The 18,047-nt window shown below is 42.1% G+C and overlaps 1 protein-coding gene across 1 annotated transcript; it reads right to left on the bottom strand.

The window, feature by feature from the left end:
* Positions 1 to 4,127: 4,127 nt before the first annotated feature.
* On the bottom strand, positions 4,128 to 17,432 carry trim54 (tripartite motif containing 54). Its single transcript, XM_034121379.1, has 8 exons — positions 17,098 to 17,432; positions 15,407 to 15,609; positions 11,376 to 11,553; positions 7,691 to 7,786; positions 6,898 to 7,131; positions 5,887 to 5,909; positions 5,524 to 5,642; positions 4,128 to 4,417 (listed from the first exon to the last, which is right to left on the bottom strand). Exons 1-8 carry the CDS (start codon positions 17,293 to 17,295, stop codon positions 4,371 to 4,373), a joined length of 1,098 nt encoding a protein of 365 aa, XP_033977270.1. The 5' UTR covers positions 17,296 to 17,432; the 3' UTR covers positions 4,128 to 4,370.
* Between the last annotated feature and the right edge of the window lie 615 nt (positions 17,433 to 18,047).

Here is an 18,047-nt window from a genome sequence, read left to right as displayed (position 1 = left end):
TAATACTGTGGTAGAACCCAACTACAACCACATTTTTATATATCTGTTGTAATTTATTGTCTTTTATTGTGATTGTAGTAATGTGTTTTTATTACATGTACAGCACTTTGGCCCGACCAAAACTCGCTTTTAAATGTGCTTTATAAATAAAACTCGATTTGATTTGATTTGATTTGAAATTAATATATTTTACCGTGATTTAATTGTAATACACGTTTCAAAATGATGCCGAAGTAACACAATACTGATAACGGTTAGTAAAAACCATGAATTAATGCTTTGACAAGTGTGCAGACAAGACGGCAGACGAAAACCCTTTTAAAATGCGTGTTTTCTGAATGGAGATCGGATCGATCAGGATAAACTAACCTGTAGCTGCTCCGTCCACACTCACAACAACGTCCTAAAGACATAAATAAAGCAGCGACTGTATTCGCCATGAGACAGACAGTCTGTGGTTTGTACATGTTTAACTTTTGTCCAGTTTCTGAACAGATATGAGGAGCTGTGAGCTCTGAGTGCTAACAGCTAACGGCTGATGTTTGGTTTTCTGATTCAACGTCAGTGACGGCAGGCTGAGATCCTCACTGCTGATTGGCTACCGCGAGAACGCGTCAAGCAAATTTGACGCTCGAGTTTAAAACATTTATTAAAGTGACTCTCGTACACACACACACGCACACACACACACACACACACACACACACACACACACACACACACACACACACTTTTGCATTTCAAAGTATTGCTTGTTCATACAGTTGAATGTTTGAGCTTCACTGTGCACTGCTGAATGATGTATGTGCAGAGTTTGACCCTTGAAGGCTGCTTCTTCTGCTCTGAAATTGAATATATTTGTTACATATTAATAGAATCTTTGATTATTTGATTTGATTTCGGATTTGTGAATGGGAGAAGTAGTAGATGGAAAACATACCAAACACTAAGTATTCAAAGTAGAGTATTTCATTGTATGTACAGTAATACAAAGGAGGCATAGGCCTATATGATGATATAATGTTTGACATTATTGATATTAAAAAAAGCGATGTCATTCATGTGTTTTTCTTATCAGAAAGTGAAGTTATTTATTTGTAAGCTCTAAATCCTAATTTTTCCCTCAATGGCTATTTTGCACTTCTGGTCAGATGCCAAATGTTCCTTTCGTCACTAGTACCTGTAATGACAATAAAGTTGAATCTGAATCTGATAACTATTAAAGCTCCCATGTCATGCTTTTCCGGTTATTACCCGTCCCCTTGTGTGTTGTGAAGGTTTTTATGCATGTAAACGGTGTGCAGAGTCAAAACCCTCAAAGTACACCCTGTAGGGAGTAAAACTCTAACACAGAAAATACCTCCCCAAAACGCCTCGTTGGAGATACGTCACTGCCCATTTGAGTCTTCCATTTAGTTCCGGGTACGGCCTGATGTCATGCGGTACCCGGAACGAAATGGACCAATCCCGAAGAGCTATGGCCACACCCAGCGGCGCTGGCCGCACCCTCTGCCAGCCTAACATTTACTGTTGGAAGCTCTGGTTCAGTTCACAATCGATCCAGTCATGCCACAGCCAAGGACCTGTTTCCTGAAATGTGAGGAGAAATCTGAGCTGTTTGTCCTACCGACGGAAGAACCACGACGAAGTCAGTGGTTGAAATTTATTTTTAACACTGTTCCTTCAGAGGTTCGAAGAACCGGCATTTCACAGACGAAAGCTTCCAAAACATTGCCCAGTTTGAGGCCGGATATGCACAGCTTGTTTGGACCGTTTGGAGCAGGGGAAGATTCGGGTACACAACCTGTAAGTTTGCATTGTTATTTGTGTATTTATCAAACAAGACTGTTTAAATGTGTAAACTGTGTTGGACTGCTAAGCCATTGACACAGTGCTAACTGTGCTAACTAAGTTGCTAGCGTTTCCATATATCAACTCTAATATCAGCAGATGGCCTTGCATACATGTATCGCATAGCAGGAGAATGTCTGCATTCACACACGAAATACCTATTGACAGTATACTCCGGGTGATTTGCCGTGCGGTCAGTCGCGAAACGTAATTACATTATAGCTGGCGTAGCGTGTATGCTACCGATATAACCCACGGAGCTAGACCTAGGTTTGGTCGGAAAAACATTTTTGTTATGCTACGTTGCTAGCGTTTAAATATATCAACTACAATGTCAGCAGATGGCCTTACATGTTTGTCATGGCAGGAGAATGTCTGCAGTCACACACACGGAATACTCATACAGTATACTCCGGGTGATTTACCGTACATTGTGACAGTACATGTACATACTGCATGTATAGCTAACGAGGCTAGCTGTATGCTAGCGCAAAACAATGTATTCATGCAAGTTACAATGTATGACCGAACGTAGCAGAATACCCGTATACGATTGCAATTATAAACACGTTATTGCTAGCCTAATATGAACCACTAGCTTTTGTTCATAGTAGTTTTATTACACTCCATTATAGTTGCCGTTCCTCCAAGCTAACGTTCATATCGTGTTAGCTACCAAGGTAAACAAAGCTAGGTTAGCATATTAGCAGGCAAGCTGTTCATTAGATAGATCCACACTCCTACCACAACTACTACTAACGAATCTAAAACAACTAAGTTTCTCTAATATTTTGTGATTTGCATTTGATTTCGTCCAGCCAGATCCTGGCGGACAATACATGACGGGGACGGGACTACTACTACTACTGAGGCCTCGTGCTAAAAGGCAGCGGCTGCGCCCAGGCAAGATGCGGGGAGGAATGGATGATATACCGTGTGTATATATGTATATTTATGTTCATTTTGTACATTTCTAAAAATAAAGTTTAATGGAAATACTTAGTAGGCCTATCCTTTCTTCCCTGAATTATTTGCTCCTATAACATATCATTCATATATAGCAAACCATGATTTGATTTCTCATCAAACAGTAGTAGTTTATTACAGGTAAAAATAACTTACTCTTTGTTATGACCGGCTCGTAGGCCACAACGGAAAGGCAAGGAGACATACACGAGTTTACAAAACCACGGCACATTTATTGTGGTAAATGCAGAGATAGGTGGTCGGGGAGAGAATCGCCGAGCCGCTGGGCCGCTGGGATTAATAGCACCGGCTACGGAGGTGTCCGTGATCGCGCTGATTAGCCTCTTCAGCTCCACCCCACCGTAAGACCTGCAACACACCTGCACAAAGGCCCTGGGGCCGTCACATTCTTCTATAACAACAGTTGTAGGTTCAGTTCGGTTAGTTAGCGTATAAAATATCAGCTGTACCGACGCCATTATTACACTGATGTTCCCCGAAAAAAGCGGGCGGAGCCTCTCTGGTGGTTGACTAATCAGAACAGAGTGGCCGAGCTGACCAATCGGAGCACACTAGGCTCACAGGGAGGGGGGGGCAAGAGCTCCAACGAGTCGTTTAGTGGAGAGAGTGAATACTGCTGAATACACATGCTTGACAGAGATGCTGTATGCGAAACCAATGTGAGTTTGGAAAATTGCACAGTATAAATCTATTTTAGTATACCTCAACAATGTAATTATGATCAGTGGAAATGGCCATGACATGGGCCCTTTAAGATAAATAAATTGTGAGATGACAACAGATGAATGCTTCAGCTTATGGAGGCACTTAACAGAGTTCAGGCGTTTAGCAGTCTTATGGCCTGTGGGATGAAACTGTCCCTGAGTCTGGTGGTTTTTGCCCTGATGCTGCGGTACCACCTGCCAGATGGCAGCAGACAGAACATTTTGTTACTGGGGTGATGGGGGTCTTTTATATATCCACCTCCTCGGCCTGTGCCTCGAGGAATATGAGTATTAATATGGCTGGGTGGAGTGGCCTCATTTATGCTGAGCTATTCGTCATGTCTCAACCAAGTTTCAATGAGACAGCATATATCAATATTATAATCTGATATTAAATAATTTACCTATATTGCTTTAGATGCTAGAGATCTTATGTTTAAGAGTCCACATTTAATCTTCCTGTTTTGTTGCACTGTAGTAGTGGTTACATTTACTTTGATTAGATTATTATGTATGACACCTCTGATAAGTTTTACCCTAAACTTTATATTATAGATAAGGTTATGTAGTGTTATGTGAGTTTGTTACTACATATAAAACTATGTGTAAAACATTCAACAGTTACGTCCGCTGGTGACAGATGTGAGGAGTCGGACGTTTTCTCAACGTAAATCAAACACCACGAAGCCCCGGTAAAATACATTCCTTAATAATTCATAGAAACAGGTCAACAGGGAGATTCACACCTTGTGTTTCCCTCCTGTTATTCCCTCACAGAATATTAAATCATTTTTAAACAAATGTTCTATAAATCTAGAGCAGAGGTTTTCACTCTTCTCCTTCTTCATGATCTTCTTCTCCATCATCTCCCCCACCTAAAGACAAACACACACCCACAAAATGTAATGTGTATGCCATTTGAAATGTTATAAAACAAGTAGGGATGCTCCGATCGCCAATTTTGGGGCCGATCGCCGATCGCCGGAATCAGTATCGGCCGATACCGATCGCCGATCCAATCGAGTGGGCGGGGCCTAAATGGAAGATTTAAACATCACTTTAAATCTTCCATTTAAAGTGATGTTTAAAACTCAGTTAATGGGGCTCATTCACTGGAGCTTCCACAAACAACAATCAACTTAATTATTCATTCAAATTATGTATATTATTCAAGTTTACATTCACTTTGGATAATACCACGGGCGAAATGACCGGAAGCGCTCTCTTTTCCTCTCTCTCTCCCTCTCTCTCCCCCTCTCTCCCCCTCTCTCTCCCCCTCTCTCCCTCTACTGACAGCCCGTCAGTATCTCATGCAGCTCGCTGATCCAGTAATGTGTGAGGCCGACAGTGAAGAATAAACATATTTATAACTAGTTTAGCTTGTTCCAGAGGCAGATAAAATAGCTAAGTGTGTTAGGTCTAACTCTTGTGTGTTTCGCTCCGCTCACCGGTCCGTCACAGCGGGTGGAGCTGCAGGATTTCTGCTTCACACACACGTTGCATACCGCTATTTTACTGTCTTTTTCGGACACCTTAAAATAATGCCAGACCGGTGAAGCCATTTTGGCGAGCTTGTTTTGCCGCGTACAGAGAAAAGTGTCATGTATTTTACGTCATGCGATCGGCCCTCGCGATCGGCATGTTTAGAGAGCACCGATCGATCGGTAGAGAGTGAGTATCGGCAGATCTCGATCGGTGACCGATTGATCGGAGCATCCCTAAAAACAAGTGTTACGACCCCCTCCAAGGCCAACACCATTATATAGTTAGCCAAAAAAAAGTCAAAGTAGTCTAGTAGTAGAACTTGTCGGAAAAGTTTGAAAAGACTTAAAAGGTATAATAGTGCTTGAGATTACTAAGTTATACACAAATCCTAGTATAGTTTGTTATTCAAATGTAATGTTTTCATTTTCTGGATCACAGTGTCTCTGAGGTCACATGTTCACAGAAGCTCTTTTGTTTAAAGTAAGGGATGTTTTACCGGGGGAGAAGTGGATGTTCCTCAGCAGGTCAGCGAGGTCATCTGTATCGAGAACGAAGTGACTCACACTCTCAAACCGGACCTCAGGACGCTCCAAGTGAGAGGCTGTCACCGCCATCCTGACACACACACACACACACACACACACACACACACACACACACACACACACACACACACACACACACACACACACACACACACACACACACACACACACACACACACACACACACACACACACACACACACACACACACACACACACACACACACACACACACACACACACACACACATTATTATTACATCTGCCCAGATCCCTACATGCAGAATCAGAGCTTCGTCACAAACTTGACTTACTTTTCTAGAATGACTTTGGCGCTCTGTGTGAGAGAAGAAGAGAGACAGAAAGAGACAATTAATCCCACTATGCTTCAGACTAGTTCTTAGACATTTCATGGGTGATAATACAACAAATAACGTTATTACATTTTAAGAAATACTTCCTGGTGTTTACTGCCTGCTACCACTAACTCAACCTCCTTTAACACCTGCTTTAAAGAGGAGGTGAGGCACACACACACACACACACGCACACACACACACACACACACACACACACACACACACACACACACACACACACACACACACACACACACACACACACACACACACACACACACACACACACACACACACACACACACACACACACACACACACACACCATAGAGTATCAAACACACACACACACACACACACACACACTCACCATAGAGTATCAAACACACACACACACACCTACCTAGAGTATCACCCCCCCCACACACACACACACACACACACACACACACACACACACACACACACACACACACACACACACACACACACACACACACACACACACACACACACACACACACACACACACACACACACACACACACACACACACACACACACACACACACACACACACACACACACACACACACACACACACACACACACACACACACACACACACACACACACACACACACACACACACACACACCATAGAGTATCAAACACACACACACACACACACACACACACACTCACCATAGAGTATCAAACACACACACACACACCTACCTAGAGTATCACCCCCCCCACACACACACACACACACACACACACACACACACACACACACACACACACACACACACACACACACACCATAGAGTATCTCTTTCACACACACACACACACACACACACACACACACACACACACACACACACACACACACACACACACACACACACACACACACACACACACACACACACACACACACACACACACACACACACACACCTGTATGAAAAGAGGCATGTGTGGCTCCTCCATTGATTGGATGGCGGTCTCCAGCAGAGCGACGGCGGCCTCCAGCTGCTCGCTGTGTCGACCAATCAGAGAGCGGACGCGCCTCAGTGTGTCGTCATGATGTTTGGAGATCAGACCCACCAGATCCTGCTTCCTCTCGTCCAGGATGTTCACCAGAGCCTCGAAACGCTCCTCCAGATGTTCCCTCTGACGCTCACCGTTCTCCTGAGGCGAGGAAGAACACACTTTATTATTAATTAATACAATTATAAACTATGGTTTTTCATAACAACCTGTTCGTCTGCTTACACACTCATTATAAAACTACTTTAAGCATGCACTGCACATCTCTTTTATGAGATAATATACAATAAAACACATTTTAATCTAGAGTTGGAAAAGGGTCAATATAAAAGTGCAAATATAAAAACCAAAATAAAAGACAGTAAGGTGCAAAGCAAAAATCAAGTTCAATCTGTATACTTTATAAGCTTTATAGACCTACTTTAGGTTTGTACACTCCTATTTTAAGATAATGTAAGATAAAACTTGTATTATTAAAGATATAATTGTTGAATATAGGATTTTTAGAATAATAACTATTTCACAGTGATTTTGCATAATTTCTTCTCACATCAATAAAAATTCTAACAAAAAAGTGTATGTTATCAAAACAGCTGGATGTGTGTGTAAGCGTGCGTGTGTGTGTGTGTGTGTGTGTGTGTGTGTGTGTGTGTGCGTGCGTGCGTGCGTGCGTGCGTGCGTGCGTGCGTGTCTGTGTGACCTCCACACAGCAGCACATCTCTTCCATCTCAGAGATGCGAGTCTGGATGTGGTCGTTGTTGGCCACCAACATGGCGATGCTGTCGCTCAGGTCCGTCTGCAAACATCCACAACATCACAGACATATAATCAACATTCCTCTGAAAATAAATGAATATTAACAACATGTGTGAGTTAATATTTCCTTTAAATGTAATGTAAATGATAAGATGTTTTGCGTTGATCAATAAATGGCATTAGCCGCGTTCACACCGGAGTACTTTTCACCGTACTTTTCGCGTTTAGTTCCGTTAGTACCCCTTATGTCGCGTTCACACCACAAAGAGCACTTCATCTCGGGAACTTTTACCCCCATTTTTAGTGCCTGCTGAGAGATGCTACTTTCCTGGGGGAAAAAAGTGCCCCAGTTCTGATTGGCTGGGCGAATTGCAAAACCACGCGCCGTAAAACTCTGAAATGTTTTGTAGAGCCACCATTTTATTATCCTTCCTCGCATTAGCATTATTAGCATTAGCATTCGCCCAGTGCACAAACGCAGAGAGACTAACTTATGGCAACACAAAATAAAACATGGGAGAGGTGGAGAGGTGGAGATGAGGAGGTGTCGGCGTTCTGGCGATTTACTCTGAAGGCTTCAGTAGAAGCTGCTGGGAGTCCCAGCAGCTTCTACTGAAGCCAGTCCCCAACTCCGGGGACTTCCGGCCGGGGACTTCGGGTGGCAGTATACGCCGTGAAGTTGCCAGTAAACCCAAAGCAGAAGAAGACGAAGTGACGTCAGCGGCTCATTTGCGTAATCTTCCCTCAGGGAAAAGTACTCTGGTGTGAACGCGATCTGTACTAAATGCCCTGGGGTAATAAGTGCCGGCACTAAATACGGCAAAGTACTTGGTGTGAACGCACCTATTGAGTGCATTTTGTCTTCACATTTATGGATGTCTTTTCTTTGAGTCGTGTTGGTGAAATGTGATTAATAAAACCTTTTCCCTTATCCAAATCATCTTTTCCACACATTTTAATTGTAAAATCTCCCATATACTTAATGAAATGGTACCCTGGATTCCTGATAGGTCGCAGCAGCAGTTTCTCTTTCAGAAATGAGCGGTAATTTAATCTCCCTCCTTAAGCAAATTCCTAATATTACTGGACATTTTGGGTTTTTATTCACAAATCAAGACAGCCTTCGACCAATCAGACTCCTTGACTATATATATATTTCTTTGCAGATTCAGAAATGTTTTCTCTTTTAAACACACAAATGTAGAAGAATTCGTGCAGTATTGGCAGAGGAATGCACCATAAGTACTTTCTAAAGAGTAACCCTAAAACACAATAGCATGCATCTGTTAGGAGAATTATTTTAATACTTTGTTTGAACTTTAGCGTCATTAAAAGTGTCAGGAACAGACGTACTAATTTAATCGTTTATTTAGCAGGGACAATGCACGGTAATGAACACTACAACATTAAAATGCGTCAAGCGTAACAGTGCCAGATTTAGCTTTGAGCTAGTTTCCATCCGCATCCTCTCTGCAGGCCGAAATTAAATTAGAGCAGCAACTTTTGTTTTCCACATTAACCTTTGCATGAAGATGGAGGGTGAATCTCAGATGAGTGAATCAGAGACAGAGTGAGAGATCGAGAGGCCGACTGCTCCATAACAAACATGCTGCTGACGCTGCTTCACTAAACCGCTGCACTCTGTCTCTGTGCGACCAATAATCAGTAAGTAATGTGGTATATTTCATGCATAAGTTATTAAAACAAATGTCTGGTATCTCCATGAATGCCCTTTAAGGCGTGTGCTGTTTCCAGTGTTTACAGACAGTATTTATTTGCAGTGGATCAAAGTACCTATAGTTCATTTATTCAAGTATCATTTTAAAGGGGACCTATCATGCAAAATGCACTTTTGTACGTCTTTTATACATGAATATGTGTCCCCGGTGTTCCAGGGAACTCACCAAGTGTCAGAAAACACAACCCTCTCTATTTTCCTCCATACCCAAATCTCTAAAAAAGGGGCTGCAACGGATCTGATAAAAACTGATCCAGATTTGAACACTGTCCTGACGTCAGGACGGTGGCGCTACGGCTATTGGGCCAACTCCACCAATCAGGAGGAGACAGCCACGGCCATTGCCGTTCGAAAGCGCTGGAGACGCTGTAGTACATATGCCAGGCCTGTAGATGGTGCTGTTCTCACAGAATCAGCCCTTGCAAAAACAGGGGTAAAAAAGTGCAAATTGAGCGAAATGAGGCATGGCTAAAATGCATGATCTGTTTGGTATTTTGAAAAAAAAAAAGTATAAATATGCCTTATATAGGTATGGTCCTACACTATATTATTCAAATATAGCATGATAGGTCCACTTTAAAGGTAGGATAGGTAATTCACTTCAGAAACACGTTTTGTTAAATTCCATGGAATGCTCTTAACATCCCGATAGCAATGAATATATTAAATGCTTCGACAATAAATACATAAAAAAATGTCATCTGTAGAAGCCGTAGTACTGTAAAAAGCACGACCAATCATCTGAGCCGGCCCGGCTAAAATAACTGGATGGCCTACCTGCCTGTCAGCCTTCCATCTCGTGCACAAACTTATCTCGTGCCCTCATTGGTCATGTGCGCGTTCGTGTGTGTTGGAGGAGGGGCTCTGTAAGGAAGTCTGAAGGAAGAGGCAGATTTGTTTCGGCTGCGTACTTTCAAATTCTAGCGCACTCGAGCTGGTTCCTCCATTCTTACCTACCCTACCTTTAAGTTAGATTTTATATGCAGGATTTTTTACATTCATGTATTAGAACAAATGGATACTTCTTCCACCACTGTTTATCTGCTTGCATTTGCACTGGGTGTAAGTCAAAGTGCATCCTGGGAAATGAAGTTTTAAAAATAGAAACAAAGGAAAGCATGTAAGATAGATAGATAGAATGGGAGGGATGAAACCCCCTTTAATGGTCTCACATGCAGAGCACACAGCACACAGTGACATGTGTTCTCTGCTTTGAACCCATCCTAGTAGGAGTCTAGTACTAGGAGCAGTGGGCAGCTATTGCACAGCGCCCGGGGAGCAATGGGAGTGAGGGGGGAAGGAGGATGTCTGGTGCCTTGCTCAAGGGCACCACGGCAGGGCAGGAGGTGAACTGGAACCTCTCCAAGTAGCAGTCCACACTCCATATTTTAGGTCTGTTCGGGGACTTGAACCGGCGACCCTACAGCTCCCAGTCCAAGCCCCTACTGACTGAGCCACTGCCCGACTAAACCCCAGATAAAGGCCATCATCTGTTTTAGAAAGTCAAATGAACATCTAACAGTGTTTACACAACTTCGAAATGTAAGGTTTAAAGTTAAGGTTACTATTTTCATCCTTAAATTCTGAATGGAAGTCATTTGGAGTGATACGATGAGACGTGGAGAATAAAGAGAAGCGTATTAAAGATTGTGAAGCTGTGAGTGACTGGTTATAAAATGACATGGCAATATTACATTGTTTAATTTCATATTCTGTTCTTGTACATATCATATTCTATTGACATGTATATGGACTTTTTGCACTACTTTGTATTTTGTATTTTATTCTATATGTTGCATTGTTGGAGGAGCTCAGGTCAGAAGAATTTAATTGCCATTTCTACACAGTAGCTTTGATTCTTTTGAAACATGTAGTCATGATAAAAGCTTACCTTCTGCCTCAGGTAGACGCTGCTGAGCGGAGCCACGTCACACGCTTTGTGTTTCCCGAACACTTTGCACATGGAGCAGGTGGGCGTCTCACAGGAGAGGCAGTAGATGTTGATCCTCTCCTCTTCGTGATCCTCACACACGAGCTGCTGCTGCTGCTCAGGCTTCATGGGGACAGGCCTGGGACAGACACAAGAAGATCAAAAGGATAGACATAAATCATCTAACTTTCATGCATACTCTTTTACATGTATATTGAATCAATACATTAGGTACAAAAATCAAATAAAAATACCGTAAATGTATACGTATATGCATGTAAAAAATCATAATATGCCGTATATACAATATATACATGGGTTAATAATACAAATAAATAAATACAATACAAATATACCATTAATATTTACATATATATGCAAGTTCATAAATAAAACTGAATAAAGAAATAAAAAATATACTAGAAATACAAAAAATATAATATATACTAGAACAAATATGTATAAAAGAAAGATATTTATGTGAAGAAGGCACAATTTAAAATACAAAGGCGAACACACTATAATATACCAAACTATTACAACTTAAATATTAACGTTGGACACAATAAACATAGGACAAGTGTGCAAAGTAGATACGGTTTTGTATATTTAAATACAGTGAGTTAGAGTATGAATTTAACATGTGCTAATGCAGGAAATACTTCCTTTACTTGTTTCCTTGTGACAGCAGAAACTGGCTCAGAACACCTCCTAAATCTCCCTCTAGTGACTTCACATGGACACCACAGAACCATAGGAATAGAGGCTCCATTGCGCTCTGACGTCGGTGTCCCTGACAGAAAGGATGATTAAGTCACGAGGAATCTTTTTACGCACGAAACTACAAAACACTTGAGAACAATCACATCTATTTTAGCCCACACAGATAGTGAGGGTCCTTCTGTCCTTCTGTCCTTGTGTCCTTCTGTCCTCCTGTCCTTCTGCCTTCTGTCATTCTGCTTTCTGTCCTCCTGTCCTTGTGTCCTTCTGTCCTCCTGTCCTTCTGTCCTCCTGTCCTTGTGTCCTTCTGTCCTCCTTTCCTTCTGTCCTCCTGTCCTTCTGCCTTCTGTCATTCTGCTTTCTGTCCTCCTGTCCTTGTGTCCTTCTGTCCTCCTGTCCTTCTGTCCTCCTGTCCTTGTGTCCTTCTGTCCTCCTTTCCTTCTGTCCTCCGGTTCTTCTGTCCTTCTTCCTTCTCATTCTGTCCTCCTGTCCACCTGTCTTTCTGTCCTCCTGTCCTTCTGTCCTCCTTCCTTCTGTCCTTCTGTCTTCCTGTCCTCCTATCCTTCTGTCCTCCTGTCCTTATGTCCTTCTGTCCTCCTGTCCTTCTCTCTTTCTGTCCTCCTGTCCTTCTGTCCTTCTTCCTTCTGTCCTTCTGTCCTCCTATCCTTCTGTCCTCCTGTCCTTATGTCCTTCTGTCCTCCTGTCCTTCTGTCCTCCTGTCCTCCTGTCATTCTCTCCTCCTGTCCTCCTATCCTTCTGTCCTCCTGTCCTTCTCTCCTTCTGTCCTTTTGTCCTTCTGTCCTTCTGTCCTTCTGTCCTTCTGTCCTTCTCTCCCTCTGTCCTTCTGTCCCTCTGTCCTTCTCTCCTTCTGTCCTTCTGTCCTCCTGTCCTTGTGTCCTTGAGTCCTTGTGTCCTTCTCTCCTTCTGTCTTCCCGTCCTTCTGTCTCTGCCAGCACTGACTCAGTGAGCGTCTATTTTAGAGTGAGGACGATTTAAATATCAGAGCACAGTTGTAGTGAGAGTGGACGATTATAAAACAGGCAGATGGACTGAAGAGGATTCTACTTGCATACAGAAGATAGCAACACACTTCAGACGACATCATGTAGTCAAGCATCAGCCAGATACAAAAAGAAGTGAACAAAGCTTTGACCAAAGGTATGCCAACTGTAACACCTGCTGACATTGCAATGTAGGCCAAATCCCTGCAGAACAAACACAAAGGTCACAGAAGAAAGCCTCATCATACAAGTAACCCTTATAATGTCATTAAGAAGTTTAACATCTGGCATTAGATACATTGTGTATCAATAAGCGTGCGTCCATCTATTTGGCAACTGTGGCTGCGAGGGAGTGCGGTCGTCTTTCCACCAGAAGGTTGTTGGTTCGATCCCAGCCCGCGCAGTCAACATGTCGATGTGTCCTTGGGCAAGATACTGAACCCTGAGTTAGACTGGTGTGTGTGTGTGTGTGTGTGTGTGTGTGTGTGTGTGTGTGTGTGTGTGTGTGTGTGTGTGTGTGTGTGTGTGTGTGTGTGAGCTTCCCTAGATCAAGTGGTGCTGCTCTGCATGAATGGGTGAATGACTCGTAGTAGTGGTCGAAAAGACCTGATAAAGCGCTGTATAACTACAGTCCATTTGTCAATTAAGTTTTGTATGCATGCAAAACCTTTGACACCTTACATGTTATTCTGATTTTCTTCTACTTCATGATTTGTTTTCCTTGCAGTGTCTAAAACATTCCACTGTGGAGTCAACCTGTGACTGATGCTGGATTCAATCTCTTACAGCAACACGACTTGAAGCATATAAAAAAAGACCTTTCAAAAAGCGTGTTGTCAGTGCTGACAACATGCACTGATAATGTGTTGGGAACATTTATTCATGTCATGTTATTTTTATAATTTCAGTCCTGAAACATGTAATTATCCTGGTTCGCCCATGTGGAATTTTTTATTATTAAAGTGAATAAACATGAGTAAAAGAACCATGAATTCAAATTCTCACAAATGACATCCTGTTTCTTCTCTTCAAACCTACTGTACGTTTAATCAGCCAGAAAACCTACTCCAATAATAACACATCTCCTCTGCATCACTGTCAGAGAGAGTGTGTATTCTCATACACTGCTGCTCTCTGTCGGTGTTCCTCCATGATTACAATAACATCAGAGTGACTTCAGACTCTATATAAAGACCTCAGTCTGTTTGGGAGATGTGACGCACCACTGAACAACAACTGAACAAGTAGTTGGTTTAAGGGACATTAAAAATGTTAATGTTTGAAAATAATGCTTACATTTCATCTTATGGTCTTGCTGATTGTTAGAAAATACTGTATATTGATAGAATGTTGTTATATCTGTTTAAACTTACATTGAAGTGTTTTACAAACCATTAAATACAAGTTTATACATTACTTATAAATGTTAAAGTGGACCTATCATGCTATATTTGAATAATATAGTGTAGGACCATACCTACCTATAAGGCATATTTATACTTTTTTTTTTCAAAATATCAAACAGATCATGCATTTTAGCCATGCCTCATTTTGCTCAATTTGACAATTTCTAGCTCTGGGCAGATTCTGTGAGAACAGCACCACCTACAGGCCTGGCATATGTACTACAGCGTCTCCAGCGCTTTCGAACGGCAATGGCCGTGGCTGTCTCCTCCTGATTGGTGGAGTTGGCCCAATAGCCGTAGCGCCACCGTCCTGACGTCAGGACAGTGTTCAAATCTGGATCAGTTTTTATCAGATCCGTTGCAGCCCCTTTTTTAGAGATTTGGGTATGGAGGAAAATAGAGAGGGTTGTGTTTTCTGACACTTGGTGAGTTCCCTGGAACACCGGGGACACATATTCATGTATAAAAGACGTACAAAAGTGCATTTTGCATGATAGGTCCCCTTTAAATGAAGGGGTGACAGTAAGTTCTGCAAACTTACACACACAGATAATAACGACACATACAAAAAATACACATAGACACACACCACACACTTAATAAGATAACACACACATACACACACACACACGCGCACACACACACACACACGCACGCACGCACGCACGCACGCACACACACACACACACACACACACACACACACACACACACACACACACACGCACGCACGCACGCACACACACACACACACACACACACACACACACACACACACACACACACACACACACACACACACACACACACACACACACACACACACACACACACACACACACACACACACACACACACACACACACCTGCTGGCCTCCTGCTGTCTGTACAGGTCCAGGATGTTCTCCACCAGCAGGTTCCTCTGCAGACCGTACACCCCGTGCCGGTCCAGCAGAACCTCCTGTCTGCAGGACGGGCAGCGGAACCGAGAGCCGATGGAGGAGGATGAGGAGGATGAGGAGGATGAGGAGGAGGAGGAAGAGCGGGACTGCCAGAGGGGGTTAGAGGACTGGAGGAAGAGAGAAGGATTGAAGGATTCAAAGCTTTGTTGTCATATGCACAATACAATGTATGCATGTATGTACTTCATTTGATGTTCTTGTACTTCACCTGATTATTTTAATGTTAAGTTCTTTTATACTTCTACTCCAATACATTTTGGAAGCAATGCATCAGTAATCACAATCCAGTATTGTTATATGTTATTCTGAAATGGGAAGTACTTTTACTTTTGGTACTTCATGTGGATGCCAATATCTGTGTACTTTTACTTAAGTTATATTTTAAGTGCTACACTTTTACTTTTAAAAGTGAATATTTTTACATGTTAGACACACTATAAAAAAATAACATTTGACATGTATTTGAAATAGTGTCGGCATTTGTTGGAATGATGGAGGATGTGAGAAATGATGGAGGATCATGAAAACCTTGCACATTCTTCTGTATATGTTGCACATTTGTCTTTTAATAATGCACGGCTCTTCAACTTTAAATTAGTAAATAATCCTATTTTCTCATACTTACTTTTTTATATGGTTGTATTTCTTGTAAACATTTCTTAATGTCGTAGTAGTCCTTTATTTGCTTCTTTTTACAATTAAATCCCTCTATTGCAGGGGTGTCAAACTCAAATACACAGTGGGCCAAAATAAAAAAATGGGTACTAGTCGAGGGCGGGACTGGTTCAATGTTTATAGCAAAACTTATTGAAATGAACTTATTGCACATATTAAACCTGGAACTAACAAAGCTTAAATTATTGCCTATAAAAACAACATTAAACATTAAATAATCAGTTGCATTCATTTCTTATGGCTCGATCTGCAGCTTTTCCAGAGTCATTTCTTATGATTACATTTTTCCACAGGCCAACAACAGCTTCAACAAAACTATTTCCCTCAAAGAAAAAACCAAACATGCCCTGTTGTCGTGAGAGAAAACGTGCAGAAGGAAACATCCATGTAAACTCAGTGTGCTGCTCTGTGATGCTAGCTCAGATACTTGGCATCTCATCTTGGGTGCAAGTTCATCAATGTTTGGGGTCAGGCTCTGAGCTGAGGAGACCCTCAGGATTGAGTGAAGGTGTGCGTGCAATATACCGGAGGGCCAGATCTAATAGTAACTAGAAATTATCCTGCGGGCCGAAATTAAATCCACCAAGGGCCTGATTTGGCCCCCGGGCCTTGAGTTTGACACATGTGCTCTATTGTATGCACCATTAGTCAAAAGTGTACAGATAGAGAGATCAAAATACCGTTTCCCACAATCCCGAATACAAAAATATATAAAAATATGTATAAAATATGTATATCCTATATATAAACAATCAACAGACACATTTATACATCATACATCATTATACATATACATTAAACATCAAAGTAAAGTACTTGGCAATAAAACTGATTCCGATTCTGAAAGTAAATAAATGACTCAATAAATAACTAAAAACCTGTGAAATGAACACCGGTGAACTCCTATGAGACGGACTCACCTGGAACATGTCGTTGGCACACTTCCTGCAGAGGTTGTGCTGGCAGGGCAGGATGACCACAGGTTTGGAGAACATCTCCAGACACACGGGGCAGATCAGCTGCTTCTCCAGGTTCTCCATGACGGTTCCACGTCCAGATCCACGTCCAGAACCAGGTCCAGATCTGCCCTCTGATGGAGGCCTGAGGACGAAGTTCATCCCCTCCAGGAACCAGGGAGTCAAATCCAAGAGAGTAACAAGAAGGGGAGGTGAATTCTAAGGGGATAGTTGAGATTTTAGGGGTGTTTTTTGTCGTATTTCGTCTCTGTCTTCTCTTTTGGATCTTTCTCCAGCTGTCTAACCCTGTCTACCCATTTGAAGACCCTCCCATGCCCCCTGCCTCCGTCCCACAGCAGCCCCACTGTTGCCTGTTGGTATTTTTAGCTCCTGGGTTTGTTCTGGCTTGGGTTACTGTCTAAACTCAGGGCGTGGTGCAGGATCAGGACGAGGGTCATCACCAGGGTTCAAATGATGAAGTCTGTATGAAGTCTGATCCCTCAGAGGGGGTCCGGGGGACATAGTGAAGCCTCTGGTCGCCATGTTGGAGGTCATTATCACTTCTGGATAAACACATCGCTCCATTTCTAGACTTAGACGTCCGTTTGTCACAGTTTACGCAGAGATTTTGAGGAAGAATGTATTGGTTTTGTGTTGTTTAGCAAGGAGTGTGTCCAAGTTGCCAGGATCCTACCATGCTGTATGTTCCCAGGTAAATGTCTTATCAATATTACACATTAAAGAGAGCTCTCAAATACCTTGAATTCTTAGTACTTGTTATTTTATTTTTCCCAGTGTCAAAAATATTCAATATATGTTTGTACATGTCTGAGAGAGAATCATCTGGTATCTCAAATAAATACAATAAATAAATAATAAAATAAATAAAAAAGTAATTATAATACATTTAAAAT

This window comes from Trematomus bernacchii, unplaced genomic scaffold, assembly GCF_902827165.1.
Source record: "Trematomus bernacchii unplaced genomic scaffold, fTreBer1.1, whole genome shotgun sequence".
NCBI lineage: Eukaryota > Metazoa > Chordata > Actinopteri > Perciformes > Nototheniidae > Trematomus > Trematomus bernacchii.
This window is presented reverse-complemented; position numbering and strand designations above follow the sequence as displayed.